At 44.5% G+C, this 24,611-nt stretch overlaps 1 protein-coding gene and 1 long non-coding RNA gene across 2 annotated transcripts in view; both read right to left on the bottom strand.

Annotated features, from left to right (window-relative positions):
* The window catches only part of LOC138736174 (CUB and sushi domain-containing protein 1-like), a 2,349,200-nt gene that overhangs the window by 228,237 nt on the left and 2,096,352 nt on the right, over positions 1-24,611 (bottom strand). Inside the window, exon 51 of the mRNA XM_069885244.1 lies at positions 2,637-2,822. Within this exon, the coding sequence (XP_069741345.1) occupies positions 2,637-2,822 (186 nt within the window). The remainder of the gene's footprint in view (positions 1-2,636; positions 2,823-24,611) is intronic.
* Positions 6,226-24,611, bottom strand: part of LOC138736176 (uncharacterized) — a 37,042-nt gene continuing 18,656 nt past the window's right edge. The window contains exons 2-3 of the long non-coding RNA XR_011340130.1: positions 14,927-15,038; positions 6,226-6,467 (exon numbers count right to left, since the gene is read on the bottom strand). This is a non-coding gene — a long non-coding RNA (uncharacterized lncRNA). The remainder of the gene's footprint in view (positions 6,468-14,926; positions 15,039-24,611) is intronic.

The following is a 24,611-nucleotide window of genomic DNA, read 5'->3' as shown; positions in this document are numbered from 1 at the left end:
TTCGTCAGGTTATCTCAGGCCAGAAACATTGGTGCCTTTTGTTCCAATGAGTGTGTGACCTGCTGAGTTTCTCCAGTGCCTTTGTGAATTACACTTTTTTGGAGTTCTTATAGTTAATGATATAAGAAAAGAATCTGTGTGGCACAGTTAGCATGGCAGGTAATGCAGTGCTAACACATCACCAGCAACTTGGGTTCCACTTGGTGGCATCTGAAAGAAGCTTATATGTTCACCCCACGACCTGCATGCGCTTCCTCCAGGACCTCCAGTTTCTTCCCACCCTCCACATAACTTATGTGGTTTGTACATTAATTGGTGTATTTGGGTGGCAGGGGGTTGTGGACCAGAAGAGCTAGTTTCCGTGCTTTTTATGAAATTTAAAAAATAAATTAAATTCTGTCAATCAAATTCTCAAACACTATTCTCTCCTCTCCCTTCCAGAGCTCATTCATGGGTTTATCTTGGTAGAGCTGAAGTAATTCACAGTTATCTTTCTCCCTAATCTATTACCTGGAACAGCTTGTATGTTTATTTGATCTTAATGAAAGGTGCCAACCTGAAAGTTCGGTGACCATTTGCATCCACACACATTGCCTGACTTAGTGAACCCTCAAACTACTCACATCTGCAGTTTTTGTCCTCACAAGTTTCTTCTTCTGATTCTCTTCCAGCATTATGTGGGGTGAGTCGGATATTCACAGGCAGATGATTATTCCCTTCAATCTCAATCCATCTTGATTTTATTTGTCTTAACATTAGTTCAATGCCTTGATGCTTTGTAAAACAAAAAAATGAGCTGGAGTTCGACTCTTCCACCTCTGTCATTTCTGATACATGTTGCTCTAGGTTTTCTCAGACGACAGTTCCTTTGTGCCATGGTATTGGGACAGAACTTCATAGAATTTATGTGTGTGCCTTGTGCATGCAAAGTGATCAGCTGGGTTTTTCTAATTGTTCTTCAAATAAAACTCCACTGTGCAGCAGATAAAAATATCACAGTGTGACACAATTCCTCAGCTACAGGATCCTTGAGTGTAATAGTTGCTCCAGCAAGAGCCAACATAAGTTTGATGGGCTGAACTGCCTTCTTCTTTTCCCCTCATCATTCCACATATCTATGAAGCTAGAAGAACAAAAGGAAGCCATGCAACCTGTGCCCGCTGCCTTGAGAAGTTATCCAGGGAAAGTTGTTTAAATACGTGAGTTTGATAAAGAGAGTAAATTTTTAAAAATAATTTTTTAATGTAGACATACAGCCATTTTGGGCCACAAGCCCATGGTGCCCAATTACACACAATTAACCTACACCCCCCAGTACATTTTGAATGGTGGGAGGAAACCAGAGCCCCCTGGAGAAAACCTATGCAGACACGGGGAGCACATACAAACTCATTCCAACCCTAGTCCCAACCGCTGGTGCTGCAGGGGCACAGGATCAGAAATCATACCCCATAACTCAGAAAGCTACAACTTGAAGGGGTCTTTGCCCAAGTATTGAAGTGGGCAACACACCTGTTTTAGTTTTTCAAAGTTTTGCAGGAGATGAAATAACAAAATGCTTTGATTTGCTCTTTAAACCAGTCAAGTCATGATTAGCCATTCACAGAAAGCTGGAGTATTAAGTATAGTTTTAGTCTGCTTGTCCAAGAAAGAGTATACTTGCCATGGAAGGAGGAAAATTTGACTAGATTGGTTTCAAGGTTGGCTAGTTGGCACGGAGAGGAGATGATGGAACATAGTAACAGGTCCTTTGACCCACCTATTCTATGCCAAACTATAATTCAGCTTGGTTCCATTGACTTGCTCCTGGAACTCACCCCCCACCTATGTATCCTCTCCCCCACCCTTCCCCCCATCCATGACCAAGTGGATAGGAACTGTATTCTTCAGAGCTCAGAAAAATGAAAATAAATCATATTGAAAAAGGGTTTTACAGGATAAAAGCCTAGAGGATGACTTTCATGACTGAGGAGTTGAAGATCAGGGCATGCAGTTTGAGTAGAGGTGTCACGTCTTTTGGGATTGAGATGGGGAGAAATTTCTTCATGCAGAGAGTAGAATTCTCTCCCAGGAAAAATTCTGGAAGCTCATTTAAAAGGGAGAGCAACAAATTCCTGTGTATTGGGGGGGAAAGTGGGATATGGGAAGAGTGAAGAAACATGGCATTGAGGTGGAAGGTCAGCTGTGATTTTGCGTATTTTTTCAAAATTTTAAAAATGTTATTTAAAACATGGTGGAAGTCAATTCTGGCCATTGAAACCCGTGTTTCCTAATTACACCCAATTAACCGGCAACCCCTTACATTTTGAGGTTGGGAGGAAACCAGAGCACCCCAGTAAAAGTCACACAGATCATAGGGAAGAGTGTACAAACTCTTTCCAGACAGCACCAAATTTGAGCCTGGGTCGCTGGCTCAGCAACAGCGTCACACCACTTATCACTCTGACTGTAATATAGATGAAATGTGGAGCAGGATTGAAGGTCCAGGTAGCCAACTCACCCTCTTGATTCTTACAATCATATGATAAACCTGGATTGTCAATTATCCTTCTAGATCTTCTGCGCAAAGAATAACAAGCCTAAACACTCTCTCATCAAACATGGATGCTCAATCGGCAGTCAAAGCAAACACTCACATTTACATTGTGGGGTCTTCCACGTATTACTCCATTGTCCATCTTCCCTGCAAACAGCCACAGCTTGTTCGTCAGATTCCAGTTTGTAGCCTTCATTGCACTGGTAGGTAATTCTGCTGCCCATGCTGTAATCCCTGCCAAATACCGAACCATTTCCAGGGTTCCTCGGAATACCGCATTTGATTGCTGAAAGATAAGCATCTTAAATATAACATTGATCATGATTCACTTTGCTTTGAAGATATTCAAAAACCCTTTCACTTATAATAAGGAAGAATGACACCACACTTCATGGTCTGTGGGCCAGTGGGGGATTTTGGAACACACTTAATTGATTTGCCGCCATCATGGATTAATTATACATAGAGAAGTCTGAAGAGAATTGTTGAATACACTATCAAATTTCTTCAAACTGCACTGTATAATTGCATCATGGTTTGATTTGGAAACTTGAGATGCTACAGGAAGGGCAAACCTGGTCAAGTCCATCAGTGACCTCTTCTCCATGAAGGACATAGATGTGAGGTACTGCCTCAGGAAGGCAGCCAGCAGTATAAAGGAACCCCATCACTCTGGTTGCAACCTCTTGACACTGCACTTGGATTAAGAACAACTCTTTTCCAACTGCTCTCAGGCTCCTTGTATCTTCCAAACTATAAACTATTCCAGATCTGACTGCACATTGAAACATCACATTTTTATTGCCCTTATTTAGCAATCCTTTAATTTTTATGATCTTTTATTTTGTCTCATGGCATATTGTGCTAACTCGTACTGCAGTATACTGCTAACTACCGTTGTTGTTCAATCTCACGTACGTGTGTGGCTACAGCAAGTATTTCAGTGCATCTGAATATTGTTCTTATGTGTATGACAACAAACTCAGATGTATTCTTCACAGACACGTAGCAGCATTAATATATCGGGTAAAAGAGTTGCTGAATAACTGAACCTGCCACTGGACAAAAACAGTTTTAGTGGAGATTTGTTCAAATGGTTTTGTTTCTCTGAAGGAAAGTTTTTACTGAAATCTTGCATCCAACATGAAAGAGATTCTGTTTTGTTCATTCCAGGCCAGCCTTTTGCTGGAAGCTGCAGCTAAAGAACTCACCAGTTGCTCTAGAAATGAGGCAGAGGTGTTTGTCTCCTGGCACTCAAGTTATTCCCTCTGGTCATGGCCCTCGTGGCCTCCCATTGACCGGGGGGGGGGGGGGGGGGTGACTGGAAAAGGTGGCCAATAGATTGTCCTGCTTTTGAGATGGGTGTGAGATGGAAGGTGGGCATGAGAGTGCCATGAGCAATGTTATTACTCCACACAAAATTAAAAGTGATCCAGCTGAAACTGCATTGCCCTTCCATACCACATGGCAGTTTGGTGCCCCTTCCCCCTCCCAATGAGACCTGATATCATCTGTCTGGAAGGAGCATATCAACTCTGTAGCCGGCTCAGAAAAATAAATCAGACTGTCGGCTTATCAAAATGGCTGAGAAGATCACTGGGGTCTCCCTTTCCACTATTAATGACATTCACCGGGCTTGTTGTTTAAATAAGGCTCAAAGAATTATTGACGGCTCTTTCCATCCAGCAGATAGTATCGTAGACACACTGCCATCAGGAAGGAGGTACAGGAGCATCAAAATCAGGACAGCCAAGTTAGGAAATAGCTTCTTCCCACAGGCTGTGAGATTCATGCATCTTATAACTGAGTAAATCATTCCAAAATAGCAATATAATTTTATTTTAAATATATCTTTATCTATATATGGTAAAACCCCTGGTATCCAGCATCTATGGGGATTGGTAGATGGCGGATAAGTGAATTTTCTGGTTGCTTGAGATTACGTAATGTGTGATTGGCAAACTAACAGCTAGGAGTGCCAATGTTACACTTTCGTATTTTTTACCTATTTATTTCCAGCCATTTGTTCTTGCTGGTTGCTTGAGGCTGCAGATTGCTTGAATTCCAGATAATGGGGATTTTACTATATGTGATTATTATGTCGTGCATGTGTGTGTGTGTGTGTGTGTGTGTGTGTGTGCACGCATATATCTATGTGTGTGTGTACAAGCCTGTATATATGTGTGCGTGTGCATCCACATCTGTGTGTGTGTTCATCTGTGTGTGTGTGCATGTGTGTTTATACATGTGTGTGAATTGTGGTCCAGAGAAATGCTTTTTTATCAGATGATAATATACTGGCAGCTCATGTAGAGGAAGCACTTCCAGTTTGGTAAGTCAGTGAAGATCAAAATTCTGGATCCTTGTCAGTGATACTGGAAATTTTGTCCGCTATTTATTTGTTATTTATTCCCTGTAAAGGGCTGCAGCCCGAAACCAACTGCCTCTCACTTTCTCTGGATGCTTCCAGACCCGCTGAGCTCCTCCAGCTCTTTCCTCCAGTTCCTGCATTTTGACAAATTTTTTTTGCATTATTTTGGATGCATACAGTAAAACCCCACTTATCCGGAATTCAAGCAAAGGCAGCCTCAAGCAATTGTCAAAATATCTCAGGAAACAAATAGGGAATTTTAAAATTGGCGTGCCACACCGTTAGTTTGCCAGTCATGTTCAACGCAATCTCAAGCAACCGGAAAATTCACTTATCCATCCAACTTCTACCAACTATCTGGTGCCGGATACTTGGGGTTTAACTGAAACGTACTGATGCTCAGACTATCAATGAAAAGCTTTGAAACTGCTTCAGCTGTAAATTCTGAGTGCCTCACATATTCTTTTACAAGTGTAGATTTTGTTCTGTCACCACACGTAGAACATTGAAGAGTATAGCACAAGAACAAGCACTTCTATCCACTGAGCCAAAGATGATGTACTAATTAAGCTAAAATTCTTCTGTTTGCTCATGATCCTCATGCTGACTTCCTACCAATCTCATTAACAATAGATCAATGGGCACATTACCACACACTGGTCATGAGCAAGATAAACATGTAAGAAGATAGTGAATCTTGTGATATTCGTCCATTAATTTTAAGGATTTACTCCCACAAGATAAACAGAGGTCCCATTTACTGTGGCAAATAGCAGTGGTGATTTTTGGCAGGAGAAGTTAAAGAGATTAAAAAGAGGGAAATAAATCCCCATTTTCTTGGCCATTGTTCTACTCAGGACAGCATCTCTCATTACTGCCAGGTAGCAGCATACCCTGTCCATTGGTGATCTGTCTTTGCACCATTCCCAGGACCTCTTGGTTCCTCCATCACACCTCTCAGAATATTAGATCCCTGCAGTAGAAATGGCTCTTTCTTCAGCTCTTGGCCCTCGATAATTGTTGGAAAAACTCATCTGTCCAAAGACCAACAGTCGCGTCTCAAGGTCAGAACTTTGTTGGAACTCAGGGCACAGACCAGCAATTTTGAATGTTTCTCTATCCAGCGATGTTGCCAGACCTGTTGAGTTTTTTGAGGATTTTCTGTTTTCATTTGAGATTTCTAGAAATTGCATTTGTTTTAACCTCAATAACCGTACTTGGCACATCAATAAAACTGCTGATTCACTGACAGGATAACAACTGGTGCAATGAACAGGAGCAGGATGGCTCTCCCTTATAATACTGCCAGTCATAGATATCAAGATTGCCCCTCTAGATTTGCAGGGGTCACAAGCATTTTATTGCAGTCGTAACAAATGGCCACAAAATGAAAGACAGCTCGGTGTATGGAAATTGCAAGAGGCAAATTAACAGATTTGATGAACATCAATTATTGTGCAAAACTGAAATGTTCAGGCTTCTCAATCATTTATGGCAGATGCAAGATATGGAGTTGCCGTTTTCAGCTGGTAAATCCAAATTCTGAATTTTTGAATGTAGCTGGGGAGAAAGAAGAGTTTTGTCAAAGTGAAGCATAAGAATGCTGGAAAAACTCATGCAGCCAACGTTTTGGGCCTGAATTCTTTGTCAAGCTTTAGATAAAGAAATAAGCATGCCCCTAAATAAAAAGTTAGGTGGAGGGTTTGTGGTAAACCACTGTTGTGCCATGATTGGCTGCTGCCGGCTGGACATGCCTCCCAAGACAGATCCGACCCAAAGCCCCTTTCTCTTTGCTTCAATCAGTCGATAAAGTTGTTCCAGTCTTTAGTTAATAAAAGACTGATAGAGGGGGAAGGGGCAGTGGTGGAGCACAGGGTAACAGGCAAGAGGGCAGTAGGTGGTAGAAAAGAAAGAAACTGAGGTGATGGGGAGGGGACAGATTTCTAATAGGAGAAGGGAAGGGGATGGGGAGACAGAGAGGTTGAGAAAGAGAAGTTGATGTTAATGCCACCTGATTGGAGACAGAATATCTAGGCCAAAAGCATTGGTTACCCTTATGTGTGACCTGCTGAGTTTCTTCAGCATGTTTGCGTATTTCAATCTAAAATTTCTTGGTTAACTTTGTCAAAGGAGCAAGGCACAGTGTGAAGAATTTCAGTAGGGTTTAAGTCAGTTAGAATGAATTCTGTACTGCTGCTCTGACAAGGACACCAAGGACTGACCTTCTCACTCCACGTATGGGTGGAGATCCCATGTGACACGAAGCGGGGGGCGGGCCACAGGCGGGGGAGGAGCACAGATAGGGGGAGGAGCACAGGTGACAAGTGAATGCCAGTGTGACGGGGGAGAAAGGAAAAGTGCTGAGGTGATAAAGGGAGGGGCAAAGGGCTGAGAACAATAGTCCATGACAGCAAGAACAACGGGCCACTAGAATGATCACTGCAATGTACTGGAGGTATCCAAGTGGGCAGGAAGCATGAAACCAGATTGCTGGGGATGTTCTCTCACTGCTTGAGACCTGAAACTATCTGTTGATGTGAATCCTCTGTAAAATCTTCTCTTTGAAATCCATGCAAGTGGTTCTCTAACTCCTCTTTGATTTGTCCTCAGCATTATCTGGATCAGAAAAATGAAAACTCCATTCGCAGCATTCTACCCTGGTGGAGGGATATCTGTCAGAGGTAAACAGCAGAGTTTTCGTTTCATTTGGACATTATGTTCATCATTGACACAAGGGCTGAAGGCTTGTTCCTATCTCTATTCTATGTTTTATTGTGACAATCATCGCAAACATACATTTTGAAACAATTTCACTCAATGAATTCCAATTTCAATACTGTACTGTCTCAAGGCTAATGCTTTATTTAAGCTTGGCAAACATCTTGAACTGTGAGAAAAGATTTGGTCCCTGTAGAACTGCACAGGAGTGATTTAAATGAGCCTTGACCATGATTACAGCTGGGGATTGTTCGAAAATTTGTGATGGTGAGCACAAGGTACACTTGCAACAAGGCATTCAGGCTGAACAGCTGTCACTGGAGAACGTGGAAATTCAGGGATGACATGGGATGTTCATCTGTGCATTGGAAGAGGAAGCTCAAAGCTGCAGTGCAGAGGCAGACCCACAAATCAGGACTGGGCAAAGGAACAATGCCCTCCTTTTAACATGGAAGATATTACAGGCCCTGTCCCAAGTATGCTGCCCAAATTAAACTAAAATGCTGCAGCTTTCACACAATGTGTATCCATTTTGTGTTTATCTGGAAGCCTCGTAAACACTGCTATCATTATCAGTTTCCATTCCTGCCCCTGACAGCTTTTTCTAGGCACCTCCAACTCCCTGTTGTCACATTTGTGGCCCGAAATGTGAAATTGATAACACCATCAACACATGATTTACCTGTTGAACATCAGCATGTCTTTATTTCTCTGCTTCCATTATTCCACCATTTCGCGGCTGCATACAACACTCCCATGCCCTCTCACTTCCTTCCAGTCAGGTTAATAGCTCAACCTCTGTCTGCATACATCTCATGCATATTCATTATCATGACATCCCTCCTTTCACCGGAAATAAACTTTATATCTTTATGAGTCTTAACCTTTCAATCTAAGTGTATATCTCGTATGAATATCACCATTGCTGTGTTTCTTTCTGTTTAAATGCAAACACTTTAACACTATCAATAGCATTTTTCTGCCTTCAAACCAACAAAAGCAACATCAAATTCCCTCTTCACAAAATGTAATGTAACCATGTTATAACCAAATGTAATATAATGGCTCAACATTTCTTCTGTAGTTATACTAATACAATGGTCACCTCATATGCAAAATGTACACGTTTAAAATTATAAGTTTTTTTTTCATGTAATACCAAATAGTCGACCAAAACAAAAATGCAATTCTTACAGCACTCATACATGTACTTAATGATGTATTTATCAAAATCACTGTCCAAATGTTCCCCTTATCATTCCTCTTCCTGCATCAAAATACTTCTGATTGTTCGTTACTGCTACTGATGGTCCAAAGTCAAACCACGTCAAGTATAAAATAAATGTTGGGCGCACAGTTTTCTTTTTCTAATAACGCTAAACACAACAAAACAGCGATGATCCAGGTAATCATAGCACAACTTCGCAAAGGTCTCTTTCTCGGAGTTCGCGATGGTTTCCTTCCTGACATCCACATATACGCATTCACTGCGTGTTTCACAAGGGGAGCATTCAGCGTACACCCTTTTCATTATTTCTCTTTTTTTTCACAATCATCACACATTTCCACTTTTCCTTGGTGTATATCATTACTGCACTTCCACCGAATCAATGCACTTTTTTTTTCTTCATTGAAACTCATTCCAACTATCACAAACTTTCACTTTCATGATAATGCGGGCACGATTAGAAAAATGGCACAAAATCTTCGTATTGCTTAGGTGGTTTCCTGTCCCGTCTCAGCCTTCCTGCAATGCTACTGTCGCGACTTGGTTGCTCACCCTCAGCACCGGAAACACTGCTCACTACGGCCTCTGGTGTTTCTGGTACTCTGGCCACTTCATCGGGAAAACTGGTAACTACCTCTGGAACGTCGTCTGGTCCCTCAGGTTGAGCAACTCGTACTGGATTTCCAAACACTTCACTCGGTGCCATTCTGGATTGGTACTTTTTGACACCAGACACGTTTCTTTTGTAGAGGACTCCAGCTGGAGACCTGACTGTCACCGTACTGCCGCTTCTGGATACAACAGTGTTGATGGTAATAAGGTGTGTCTAGCTTACCACCACTCTCTTGCCTCACAAGAACATTATCTCCGGGCATGATGTCTGAGTACCTGACCCCACGTCTCGAGTCTGCATCCAGCTTTGCTGCCCCCTTCTTTTCAGCATCGTGGTCCCTCATCTCCTGGTCATCCCTGATTTCCTTCAGTTCGGGCATTTTTGTGCGGATTTTCCTCCCGAAGAGTACTTCTGCTGGACTTTTTCCTGTGGTTGCGTGAGGGATTGCCCGATAGACAGCTACATAGGATAGCAATGCTTCTCTCCAGTTCTGTCCTTCTGCATGAGCGATCAGTAGTCATTTTTCGATGGACTGATTTTGTCTCTCTACTTCTCCATTGGCTTGCGACCATTTAGGAGTTACTTTGTGATGGTGGATGACTGTGGTCCTCATATATTCAGCAAATGTCTCTGAGATGAACTGTGGACCATTGTCAGAGTATAGCGTAACAGGCAATCCATGTCTCGTGAAGATCTCTGCCAACGCTTGTATCGTTTTTTCAGTGGTCATTGACCTCATCACAGAGTACACATAGTATCTGCTGTAGTAATCTACCACTACCATGATTGACTCGCCAGTTGGTAAAGGTCCGAGAAAATCAACAGCTACATCGATCCACGGTCCTGTCGGGAGTTGCGTACTCCAGATCGGCTCTGGGGGATTACTCCTACTTGTGAGTTGACACCCATGGCAGGTTTTGATGAATTTCTCCGTGTCTTTATCACATCCTGGCCACCATACTTTACTCCTGAGGTTTTGCTTGGTACCAACAATACCTAGATGTCCTTCATGAGCTAATGATACGATCTTCGGTCTCAACTTCTGTGGTATCACCAATCTACAACCCCTCAACACACACTGCCCGATGCAACAAAGTTCATCTCTAATGGGAACATATGCCTTGTGAGTGCACTTGTCCCATTGTCCACTTTGGATACATTCTCTAATTTCCATGAGTTCTGGGTCATGTTCGGACTCTCGACTTCCCTCGTTGTCACAGCTCCCAGTGTCGACTGGATAGCTACGAAGCATACAAAGCTCTCTGCTTCTGTCCCCAGTTTTGACTTGGATTGTGGGCATCCATCTTTCAACAATCTGGACAGCGGATCAGCAATGTTCGCTTTCCCAGCAATGTGGACTACTCTGTACTTGTACGGTTGGAGTCTGAGCACCCATCGTTCTATCCTGGCACACGGTTTTGACCTGGTGGTGTAGATCACCTCCAATGGTTTATGGTCCGTGATGAGTTCAAATATGCATGGAATCTCTCGCACGCCCATACAAGTCCGAGTGCTTCTTTCTCTGTCTGAGAATATCTCCTTTCAAAGTCTGTCAAAGATCTGCTGGCATAGGCAATGATTCTTGGTCCCTCATCATGCATCTGGACCAACACAGCTCCTAAACCAACAGGGCTAGCATCCACTATGACTTTGGTTGGTGCATCCGGATCATAATACCCAAGAGTATCGGCATTCGTCAGACTTTGTTTCAGAGCTGTGAATGCTTCCTTCTGCTCAGGGCCAAAATGGAATGATACACCTTTCCTGGTTAGTTTCCTCAGTGGTTCTGCCAGTGTAGCAAAATTAGGGATGAACTTTGCGCAATAATTGACCAATCCCAAGAAACTCCTCATCTCCGTTGCATTCTGGGGTTCACGTGTATTGGCAACAGCTTTCACCTTGGCCACAGCTGGGTTCAGTCCTTCCCATGTAAGCCTGTGTCCCATGAAGTCCATCTCTGAGACACCGAACAGTAAGGCCTGCCCCCTGTAGTCTGGATAGCACAATTCTCAACCATCTGTCATGCTCTTCCTGTGTAGCCGCATGGACTATGATGTCATCAGAAATGATGGCGACTCCAGGAATGCCTTGAATCACTCGATGGATTTTGTACTGGTAGATCTCAGGGGCTGCATTGATGCCGAACGATAGCCTCTTGTACCGGTACAATCCACAGTGAGTCGCAAATGTTGTCACGTCCCTGGATTCTGGGTCCAGCTCTAGTTGATGACAGCCCCATTTTAAATCAATTTTTGAGAACACCTGACTGGTTGTTAACTCCTGGAGTACTTCTTCTACTGTTGGTATGGGGTGTCGTTCTTGAATTATAGCTTCATTGGCCATCCTCATATCAACCCACAGTCTCATGTCACCATTGCATTGAATGTTCTACAGGTTCAATGATGTCTTGCTCAATCAACTCTTTGATTTTGGCCTCAACTTTCCCACGAAGTCCCAATGGGGTTCTTCACACTGGTTGCGCCTTGGGTTTGACCGTTTTGTCCACTGCTAGCTTTAGTTGTCGACCTTTCAGTTTTCCTACTCCCTGGAAAACTGCTGGGAATTCTTGATTCATATCCTCATATGACTGAACTGAATTGACACGAGCTCCAATATGAAGTATTGCCAGATCTTGCGCCGTGCGTCTACTCACCAATGGTTCTTCCCTCTCGTCTATGACAACAAACTCTGCTACGGTGTGCTTGTCACCAGCTTCAACAGTCGCAGTGAAACATCCAATGCTCTGCAATGGCTTAGTTGCTGTGTATGGATACAGTTTCTTTGAAAACTTCTTTGATGTACAAATGATCTTTTTTTTTCAATTTCTCCCGTAAGTGTCAGTCAATTACATTACTGTCACTGCCTGAGTCTACAATGACCAGAACTGTCACACCACCAATTATCACTGGGACTTTCTCATGATGGTCATCATTCGATGTAAACTGATAGTATTTCTGCCCATCCTGGTTGTCGTCATCATCGTCACTTTCTGGGTCACCTTCTATATGGCGAATAGTGGCTTTCTTTCCAGGATACTTTCCTTTTCCCCAAGCTTTGCCCTTAGAAGCTGTACTCTTCCCATTCTGGTTTGCATTTGACTTGCTTTTGCACTTCTTTGCAAAGTGGTCTTTACCTCCACACTTTCTACAAACTTTGCCTTTTGCTGGGCAGCATGGGTCTTTTCCAAAATGACCTCTATCTCCACATCTATAACACTCCAGGTCACGTGTCGGCATATTTCTTGGCTGGCTATGGCTATGCGAGAGCCTATTTACTTGTTGACCAACTTTGTCTTTACTGGGCTGGCTTGAGTTGTCTTTCAGTTTCATGGTATGAAATTGCCCCTCAACAGCCTCTAATGCAGCAGCAATTGCTAAAGCATTGGTAAGTTTCAACTCACCCCCTTTTTCCAGCAGTCGTCTTCTGAGTTTGTCTGATCTGCAGTGCAGCACGACTTGATCCAATAACTGGTTGTCCAAATCAGCTGCCACGTCATTGCATCCAACAGCCAGCTGTCGCAATCTCGTCACGTACTGGGCGACCGTTTCCCCATCTTCCTGTTTTGTTTTACGAAACAAATGGCATTGAAGTCACTACATAGTGTGCATTCAATGCATCTACAGCTTTCTGGTATTCCTCCTTCCTTCCAGTATTCGAAAGCGTCTTAAAAGTTTCCCGAACTGCAAGTCCTGCGGTGAAGAGAAGTAACGCCCTCCGCTGTGCTTTCTGCTCCGCCGTACTCCCATCGAGAAATAGACCACGACTGTCAGCATAAGCTTCGAACTCTTCAAGCCATGCCTTCCACTTCACGCTTACAGTGCTTGCATCGCCCATCGGGTCAAAATGAGGAACACTGCGAAATGCTAGAAAGTGACTGCCATGATGAAACGTTCCAGCTTAAAGCCACAGATTCAAAATCCAAAATGTTTCTCCTTGTCGCCAATGTCACATTTGTGGCCCGAAATGTGAAATTGATAACACCATCTACACATGATTTACCTGTTGAATATCAGCGTGTCTTTATTTCTCTGCTTCCATTATTCCACCATTTCGCGCCTGCATACAACACTCCCATGCCCTTTCACTTTCGGTCAGGTTAATAAATCAACCTCTATCTGCATACATCTCATGCATATTCATTATCATGACACCTGTGTGAAACTATCAGTCCACACATTTCCTTCAAACTCCACATGCCAACTTTAAATGCATCTGCCCTATCAAGAACGACTGTAGTCATTGTGTTAACATCTATCAACACTCCCCACAGCTTCTGATGCTTCAGATAAAACAATCCAAATTTGTCCAAACCTGCCCCAAAGCTTATACCCTCCAGTCAAGACAGCATCTTGTGAAATCTATTACCAGAGTCAGCGTCAGAACAAGACTAATGGGGGGGGGGGGGGGCAGCGTTAGGGTAACCACAGTGGGGGGGGGGCACAATCAGACATTTGAAAACTTGCTCAGCATTGGTGGGGAGAGGGAGGGGTTGGGCCTACCTCCCACGAACCTCCTCCATATGCTGCCATAACACTTCTCCCTCCCTTCGACGTAACAAACAAATGCGCCATTTATATTGCGGGGGGACTAGTGATACTAGTGCTGAGGATGGGGGGGCACAATAACTCATCCAGGGGTTCAATGCCTACGAATGCTCCCCCCTTTGGTGTCAGCCGTGCTCCATACCCTTTCCAAAGCTTCCAAATTCTTCCTGCATTGGGGTGACCAGAACTGCACATATTTTATTTTTCTTGCATCCATGTGCCTATCAAGCAGTCTCCTGTATGTCCCATTTGTCTCAGCCTCCACTACCACCCCAGCCATGCATTCCAGCCACCCATTTCTGTTAAAAAACGTACATTAACATCTCCCTTAAACTTTCCTCCCCTCACCTTAAACCAATATCCTCTGGTCTATTGCAGACCTGGGAAAAGGAGGCTCTCATACACTTACACATCTTTCTTAAGTCACCTTTCACCCTTTGTCACTCCCAAGAGAAAATCTCTAGTTCTGTCAACCTATCCATGCACTTGTCCAAAAGTCTTTTGAATGTTCTAAGTATACCCTCCTCTGCCATATTATCTGGCAGTTTGTTCTGCATTCCCACTGTGAGAGTTTCCTCCCCTCACCTAAACCCAATGTCTTCTGGCTGTCCCATCCACAATGAACCAGGAATGTGACAGAGAACTCTAGGCTGTGGGGAACCGGAGGATGATATTCCCCAAAGTGCATTTGCAATAAGACTGGGCATTTTAAACAAACAATGCAAATTTAGAGGTCAAAGAGAATATCAAGGACAAGTTCACAGGATTGACTGCTGGACTAGAGATGCTCCCTCTTGGCTGTAGATTAATAGGATGAATAGATAGTGTGTCACAATGGCACTGAAATACAAGGGTATGTGCGCATCGAGTTTTACCACAGAAACAGGCCAAGGCTAATAGCCTGCAATTGTCTGACCTCAGAAGCTAAGCGGGCTCAGGCCTGGCCGGTACTTGGAGAGGAGACCATCCATTCAGGTGCTGTAGGTTTCTGTGAGGGCCGCTGGACAAAGTGGCGACTCCCTGTCTGCCTTGTGGTAGACAAAAGTCAAAGAATTTCATGTATGTTACATTCTAAATGTTGTGTTGCATGACAATAATAGAACCTTTACCTTTTTCCCAATTCTTCTTTGCTGCCCAAGTTTCTCACCTGAGCTTGTCCCATTTCCTTGCATTTGGCCCATATCCTTCTAATCCTTTCCCATCCATGAGCCTGCCCAAATGTCTTTTAGATGCCATAATTATAACTTCCTCTGGGATCTCATTTCAAATTCCCACTCCCTTCAGTGTTTAAAAGTTGCCCATCATGACCCTTTTAAATCAGACCCCCTTACCTTCAGCCAATTTTAGACTTTCCTGCCCTGGGAAAACTGTTACCATTCTCCTTACTATTGGTTCCCATGGTTTTGGACAGCCATACAAGGACATGCCTTCACCTCTTATGCTCAGATGAAATTGTCCCAGCATATGTAGCCTCTTGTCATAACTCAAGCCACCTGGTACAAATAACATCCTTGTGAATCTTTGTATTGCACCCTCCCTAGTTTGAAGAAGGTGTTAATTACATCAAGTACATCTGGTGAAAGCTATGGGAGAAGGCAGGTTTTGGCGGACACTATTGGAGAGAGTCACATCCTTCAAAAGATTTTCTATCTCTCTCTTCACAATGCGTTTAATGATGGACCAGTACCTATGCTGGACTTGAGGCCCCCTGCATGCTGTGCTCAATGGCCTTCCCCAACCAAAACACTGGGATAGAAACAGAATGATATAGCAAGAGCAAACATCATATTTGGGATGAGCATGAAAGGATGAGACAAAAGGCCTTTTCATGCCAGGCTTCCACCTGGAGGGCGGATACAAGCATGGAGGGAAAACTTACCTTTCATAGATCAGCCCTAAAAGGCTGCTCTACCATCGCATTCATGTCAAGTGGCACCTCTTAGCACCTTCCGGATCAGATGGAGGCAAGGCAATTGGTGCTGTAGCACTGTCCAGAACAGTTCCAGCTATGTGGGGAATTATGGGTAGGGAAGATGACCATTGCTCTGCCGCATCTTGAGCTGCAGTGAGCGGCCCGGTGAGGCTGTCGCAGCCCATGCCGGCCACCCCGTTCCGGCCTCCACCTGCCACCCCTATCCTGATGGCTCCTGCCTACTGCCCCTGCCTTGAAGTGGTCATGGAGGGAGAGGGGTGAGTGAGGAGATGGATCACGGGTTGACGGCGTCATCAGACCACCCCTAACCAGCCACTTGCAGCGGCTGTACTTTCACGTGGGGCAGCGCTCCACCGATTATCCTTCCCTGAGAGGGATTGCAGTCGGTGGCTTGGAATTGGCCACAGCACATAAAACAAGGTAAGTCTTCCGACATAGGGCAGAGAATTTCCGCCTTTACCATCAGGTTTTTTTCTTTGCATGAAAGGGCGTAAAGAGACTGGACTGTGAGAAAGGAAGGAAGCAGTAATAAAATGCTGTTGCTTCATGTGGCATTGCTTTGTGAAAGACACATTTTTCATTCGTGGGCTTCTTGTTAAAATTATTTGCTGAAAGCAATTTATTTGTGTTTCTGAGCATGAGAATAGTTTTGAATCCTGACTCATCGTCTTCCAGGAGTGTAAGTAATGGGGTTGGAATAAAAGCATAATTGAGGCTGATTACACAGAGTTCAAGGAACCACAATGAATAATTCAGAGCTTCCATAGCATTCCCCTCTGGACATCTCAGAATCACAAATGATATAATTAGCAGGGTCTTTACACGTACATAACCAGCCTGATTTTAAGGTACTAATGCACATTGTTGGTGTAGATTCAGTCATTTAATGATAATTAAATAATTCAATAATTAGCTATTTGGATCAATTTGAGAAGTCTAGCATTTACTGCATCCGGATATCCCAATTGGTGTGAATAGATGTCGACTGGGAGATCATTCAATTGGCAATGCAACCTCAAGGGTGGCACCGTTGGCGTGGCAGTTAGCGCAACACCTTTACAGCGCCAGCAATCGAGACCGGACTGGGATTCAAATCCCTTGCTGTCTGTAAGGATTCCCCCACCATTCAAAACGTACCAGGGGTGTAGGTTAATGGAGTGTAAATCAGGTGCCACCGACTCATGAGCTGAAATGCCTTGTTACTGTGCTGTATGTCTAAATTCAAATTTAAAAGAACCTCCCAATGGCCAACTATGTCAATTCCCCACACCACTGTCACACTAACATATCTGTCCATGGTCCCATGTACTGCCAAATTGAACCTACTCAGAAACTGGCGGAACATCTCTCTGGACACTCCAAGCAGGTGGCATTAATTTCCGCGAACCCCCTCCCCTGGGACCCTCTCTTTCCATATCCCTCTATCTCCTTTCTTCCACCTCCCCAACCATTTCCCATCCATCTCCATTCAGAGAGCAAACCCCTTCTCAACTTCTTTCCCTTTTATCCTCCCATTTGTATCCACCTCTTCTCCATTGGTTTGTGCTCCTGCACCACCCCCACCCCTTCCTCCCTCCTCTCCCATCATTTTGCTTAGGTCCCTGCCTGTTTTTGCTCATAACTGAAGGGCCCAGGCACAAAACATTGGTTCCCCTTGACTTCCTGTGGATGCTGTGTGACCTGCTGAGTTTCTCCAGCAGCTTTGTGTGTTGCACTCGACCCCAACATCTGCAGACTTTCTTATTTAACTTGGGTAAATCTATGCACAGTGAACGGAAGGACTCTGCAGAGTGTTGTCGAACAGAAAGATCGATGAGTACAGGTCCATTGTACCTTTAACGTGGCTTCACAGGTAAATAGAGGAGTCAAAAACATTTTGCCACATTGGCCTTCATCAGTTAAGGCACTAAGCAAAGAAGTTGGAAAATTATGTTACAAATGTGATGAGCCCCCACATGGAGTATTTGATTACGTTTTGGACACCATACTATGGGAAAGATGTTGTCAAGCGGGAGAGGGTGCAGGGATTTGCAAGCATGTCGCCAGGACAAAGAATAGGGCAGAAACTACACAAATATGTAGCAAGATTGTAATGAAGGATAAACAGGCAATAGGACAAAATTGGACACGTAAAATTAAAGACTGAACTTGGGATACTTTGGAAACAAAATTAAAAAGGGTGATGAATTCAGCATTTTTATTTAAATGCCCACAGTGTAAAAAAATAAGGTTGACGATCTAGTAACGCAGCTGGAAGTTGATAGATATATGATATTGTGGCCATCAATGAATTGTGGCTGAAAGTAGATCACAACTGGGAACTAAATATTTGTGGATACGCAGTGTATAATAAGGACAGGAAGGCAGGCAGAGGGGGTGGGGTGGTTCTGAGTTAAAAATGGAATTAAATCTTTGGAGAGGGGAAACATTGGATCAGAAGATATAGAATCCCTGTGGATAGAATTAAGAAACTGTAAGGGAGAAAAGTCCCTGATGGGAGCTCTGTGCAGGCCTCCAAAAAGTAGCCACAACATGGCGTGCAATCTGCAGAGGAAGAGAGAGACGCCGTGCTAAAGAGGGCAGTATCCAGGTTAATTGGGAAAAGAAGGTTGGTTCTGGATCCCCAGAGGAGGAAGTTAGCAAATGCATTCAGGGTAGCTTTTAGAACATCGTGTGGATGAGCTGACCAGGAAAATGGCAATCCTGGATGAGATAGCGTGTAATGATCCAGAGTTGATTTGGGGCCTGAGGGCCAGGTAACCCTTGGGAGGCAGTGATCACAATACACTGGAATTCACCCTGCAGTTTGAGAGTGAGAAACCCAAATTAGTGAGATAAAGAGGGCTACATTTGTTTGAAAGAGGAAATGGTAAAAGTCGATTGGAAAGGCACACCAGCAGGGAAGATGGCAGAGCAGCAATAACTGGAGTTGCTGCAAGAAAGGAGGAAGGCGCAGAGCAACTCCATTCCAAAAGAAGAATGGAAAAAATGACACCACTGTTGCCGAAAAATGAAATCAGAGTGAAAGCAAGGGGCATGCAAGGGAGCGACAATTAGTGAGAAGAGACAGGATGAGAAGCTTTTGAAAGCTTACAGAAGGTCATGAAGAAGGTCATTAGGAAGGAAAGGATAAACTTTGACAGGAAGCCGTGAAATAATATCAAAAAGGACATTTAAACTTTTTAATGTATAATTAAGAATAAAAATGAAGCAAGAGTAGATATAGGACTGATTGAAAATGATCCTGCAGAAAATATAATGGAGATGGCAGAGGACTGAATAAGTGCTTCACTCTGGAAGATATTAACATGACATCAGACTTTCAAGAGTGTTAGGGACGAGGGGTGAGTGTTGGCATGATCACCAGAGAGAAGGTGCTTGGGAAGATGAATGGTCTAAAGATAGATAAGTCTCCTGGAACAGATGGAATGCATCCTTGGGTTCAGAAAATAAATACCTATAGAGATTGTGGAGGCATTGGTAATGATCTTCCAAGAATTGACAGATTCTGCTGTAGTGGCTAATCAGGGGCTTAATTGAACCAGCTGAAGATGTCATGACTGTCATGACGTCACAATGCGAAGACATTATTTGGAACGCACGGGGTTTTAAAAAGCTGCATGTGACTGTTTGAGTAAATGCCTTTTTCTGAATTCGACTCGACTACATCTGTTCATTTTCTTGTTCTTCATTCCACACTGTGACGCAATTGCTATGTTGGTGACTCCAACAGGCCCGAATAGATTTTGGACAAAAACATGGACAATGCAACGGTTTCATTCAAACTGCCTGTATTTTGGACCACTCAACTTGAAGTTTGGTTCGGGCAGGCTGAGGCGCAGTTCCACATTCGCAAGATGGAACTGAACACTATTAAGTACTATCATGGACACGGCCGGTCGAGTAGGGGATTTCCTTCAGGACCCACCAGCTCTCGGCAAGTGCGAAGCCCTAAAAGCCCTCCTTCTCTGGATTTATGGTCTCTCGCAGCACGAGTGAGTGAGCGAGCTGCACAGCTCCTCCATATCAATGACCTGGGGGACCGTGCTCCTTAGGAGTTAATGAACGACATGCTGACACTGGCAGATGGCCATAGGCCTTGCTTGCTCTTCAAGCAGTTGTTTTTAGAGCATATTCCAGAAGACATTGCCTCATGTTAGCTGACGAGGACCTTGAACAGTGACTACCCATGCAGACATTCTGTGGTGCGTGAAAAAGCAAGGCACAAGCCCACAGAAATTAGTACTGTGTCACACCCAAAAGCCCAGGCTCCATGAGTACCAGCAATGAGGCTGCATATTCCCCTGGACAAGCATGATTCCGTGACAATGGCTATGGCAGCTGGTCACCATAACAGTCTACTCTACGTCTGGGATGAACTCTCTTAGCACAAATTTCGAGACGACACTGGTGCGGAGGTTAGTGTCCTTCCTCTTTGGGCTTTGACTCCCGTACCAGGATCGCGGATCTGGAGCTTATTGCGGTAAATAACAGTTTGATTCATGCATATGGCACACAGGCTACACCCCTAAAATTCAGCGACAATAAGTTCACATGGAAGTTCATTCTTCCTGCTGTGTCCCGGCCGTTGCTGGGTGCCAAGTTCCTCAGAGCCCACTCACTGATGGTGGACTTAAAAGGACATTGGTTGGTGAACACCACAATGCTCCAGACTTTCTGCCTTGGAAAAGCCAAACTACCTACCCCAAACCTAGACACCATGGGGTACATGAACAATGAATTCACCAAACTTCTTGCAGAGTTTCCAGACATTGTCACTTCCCAGTTCTCCACTGCCATACCCAAACATGGCGTCGCACATCACATTCTCACTGAAGGACCTCCAATACACGCCCTAGCCCGACGCCTGCCACCAAAGTTTTGGGTTGCAAAACAAGAGTTCCACAAAATGGAGGAACTTGGAATCATACGCAGGTTTGATGGCCCGTGGGCTTCCCTGCTATATATGGCACCCACAGCCATGGAAGGCTGGAGACCTTGTGGGGATTATAGGCATCTTAATGATGCTACCACTGCAGACCACTACACTGTGCCCCATATACAGGACTTTACAGATAATCTTCATGGGACAAGGATATTTTCTAAAATTGACTTGGAGTGTGGTTACCACCTGGAAACTCAAGGGATGTGCCCAAGACCACCAATCATAACACCATTCGGCTTCTTTGAATTTTTGAGAGTGCTTTTTGGGCTCAGAAATACTGCACAAACATTCCAGCGACCGATGGACATGGTGGGGCGTGGCATGGACTTCCTTTCTGTATACTTGAACAACATACTCATCACCAGCCACTCCTGCAGTTCCTGCAGTATCTGTGTTTATTCTGTTGCTGCCTACAGGAGTTCATGCTAAATTCGGGTTCTTGGGACGTCAGATCAGCTGGTGGGGTATCGTTCCATTGTCTAGCAAGGTGGAAGCCATCCTCATATTTGCAAGACCCGATACCCATCAAAGGACTTCAGGAATTTGTGGGGATGGTCAATTTCTATCGCCGTTTTCTACCCTCTGCAGCTCATGTTGTGAAACCCCTCTTCGACTTCATGTCCAGCGATGCCAAAGAACTCGAGTGGGCAAAGGAGATGACGGTAGCATCCCACCAGACCAAAGACACCCTAGTGAAGGCAACATTGCTGGTCCATCTACAAATAGATGCACCAACTGCCTTGACGATAGACACATCTAACGCGGCAATAGGCAGGGTCTTGGAACTGTACACCCATGGACAATGGAAACCTCTAGTGTTTTTTTAGTAGGCACCTCTACCCTCTGGAAACTAAATACAGCACATTTGATAGGGAACTGCTGGTGCTGGACCTAGTGGAAAGACACGCACTATTTTTTGGAAGGCAGGGACTCCACAAACCACTACATTTACCTTTGTGAAGGCATCAGATCCCTGGTCAGCCCACCAGCAATGCCACCTATCTTACGTATCTGAGTTTTCAACCAGGATTAAACTCATCTCCAGTAAGAGTAATATGGTGGCTGATGCTCTGTCCCACTCCTTCAAGCAGTTTGTGCCCTCTGTCCTCGTGTAGACTCCAAGGCACTCACCAAACTCAGCACCAGGAGGACAAACTCCTGGCCTATAGAACTTCTGTCATGTGCCCACAACTCGAGGATGTAGCCTTTGGGTGACAAGGTACCACTCTCCTGAGTGATGTTTCCACAGTTCAGCCCCACTCTATCGTCCCTGCTGCGTGGAGACATTGCATTTTATCAATGCCATTCATGGATCATCTCACCCCTCCATTTGAGCGACAGTCCGCCTGATAGCCGACAAGTTTGCATGGCATAGACAACAGAAGCAGGTCACGAAGTGGGCAAAGACGTGCACGGACGGCCAATCTGCAAAAGTGCAGAGGCACGTGAAGGCACTGTTTCAGCCTTTCCAGCCACGACAGTGCAGATTCAACCACATGCACGTCTACATTGGCAGCCCGCCTCCGGTGTCACAAGGGTCTAGGTACTTGTTAACAGTCATCCACAGATTCACTAAGTGGCTGGAGGTAGTTCCTATGACAGACTCATTGACTGATTCATGCACCAGAGCTTTTATTTCTGCCTGGGTATCTTGGTTCGCCCTACCCACACACGTCACTTCCGATAGGCCCACAGTTTACTTTCCCAAATCTGGGATGTTTTGTCACAACTGTTGGGAATGCAGCTCCACCACACGACAGCCTACCACTCGCATTCGAATGGCCTGGTGGAGTGGTTCCAAGGCATATGAAGGCTGCCTCCAGAGACCTGATTGGGTGGATGAGCTGCCTTGGATCCTCCTGGAAATAAGAATGGCACCCAAGGAGGATCTCAACTCCTCAGCGGAAGAGTTGGTTTATGGAGCCTCATTTATTGTACCTGGGGAGATTGTGCCCACAGCATGTGGTCAGAAGCTGCCACTGACTGAAGTTTTAGGCAGACTGCAGGAACAGCTTGGAAAATTGGCCCCAGTTCCCACGTCAAGGCATGGAATAATGACACCCTTCATCCCAAAGCAAAACTGGTACCGTGAGTTTATGTTTGTGCGTAGAGGGGCACACAGGCCACCCTTACAGAGGCCGTATGAGGGTCCCTTCAAAGTGCTCCAAAACAATCGTGCAACTTGTGTACTGACATTGAGGGGGCATCCAGAGACGTTTATGATTGACCGACTGGATCGCGCTCATTTTGATCTTGCCATGACCCCCGATGTGAAGGCATGGACAACCGCCCAAGAATGGTGGACAGTAATGATACCAGAGGTTTAGCCACCTATCGCTTGTTCTGGGGTGGGGGAGGCATGCAGCGGCTCACCAGAGGCTTAATCGATCCGGCTCAGGAGGTTCCGAGTGATGTCATGACGTCACAATGCGATGATGCTATTTGGAACATGCGGAGTTTTACAAAGCTGTGTGTGATTGAGTAAAACGACTTTTATTCAACTTCGACTCGACTATGTCTGATCATTGCCACATTCTTCATTTTGCACTTTGACACAATTGCTACACTGGCATGGTTCCGGAGGACTAGCAAATTGCAAAGGTCACTCCGTTATTCAAAAACAATGGAGGCAGCAGAAAGAAAGCTATAGTTATCCTGACATTGGTGGTTGTGAAGTAGTTGGATGACGAGGTTATGGCATACCAGGAGCTGCATGCCATGAGAGACCGAAATCAACATGGTTTCCCTAATGGAAAATCTTATCTGACAAACCTACTGCAATTTATTGAGGAAACCACAAGCAGGCTGGAGAAAGATGTTGTATACTAGAATTTCAAAAGGCCTTTGACATGAGGCTTCTTTGCAAGATGAGAGCCTATGGAATTACAGGAACGATGGGTAGAAAGAGAGTTGGAATAAAGAGGTTTTATTTTGGTGGTCATCAGCGGGGTTCTGCAGGGGTTCGAGTTAGGGCCATTTCTTTCTACATTGCATGATAATAATTTGGATCATGGAATTAATGACTTTGTGGTTAAGTTTGCAGATGATACAGAGATAGATGGTGAGGCGGGTAGCAATGTGGAAAGGGAAAGGCTACAGAAAGATGTACAGTAAAATCCACATTATCTGGCACTCAATTAACCAGAAACTCAAACAACCGGCAAAAGGACTGAGGAAATAAATAAATAAATAAATGCATAGGCGCGCTTTTATTTATGATTATTACCATTTTAAATAAATGTTTAAATAAAAGTTTTAAAAATTTAAATCAATGCTCTCTGAAGATGGGAGCAAACATTCAACCAGCAGAGTGCCTCGGTCGTGCCTCAGTCATGCCCCTCCCTCTCAGCAGTTGTTTGAACAAAGTTGTGTTTGAATAAAATGGCTGTAACCAGGATGAAAAGCCAGCCGATACCATTCCCAGCTGGGGCGACTCTTCCTAAGGGTCTCCCTATCCCTGTCTAGTAAGAGTCTTTATCTTTATTAAGTATGTTAGTAAGTCTTTATCTGTAAACTTGGAGGAAGGGGTTAATGCTGACTGCAGCGCGGCTCGCATAGCAGCTAATGCAATGCTGTTACAGTGCTCATGAATGGGCTTGATTTTAAAGGAAAGCTCACCAAGGACCTCACTGGGACTCTTGCGTGGAATGAGATGGGTTTCACCAAGGGGTTGACCGGGGCACTGGCGTGAAGGTGTTGGATTGTCAATGTAGGGAAGGTGTG

The sequence above is a fragment of the Narcine bancroftii genome, chromosome 6, assembly GCF_036971445.1.
Source record: "Narcine bancroftii isolate sNarBan1 chromosome 6, sNarBan1.hap1, whole genome shotgun sequence".
Taxonomy (NCBI): Eukaryota; Metazoa; Chordata; class Chondrichthyes; order Torpediniformes; family Narcinidae; genus Narcine; species Narcine bancroftii.
This window is presented reverse-complemented; position numbering and strand designations above follow the sequence as displayed.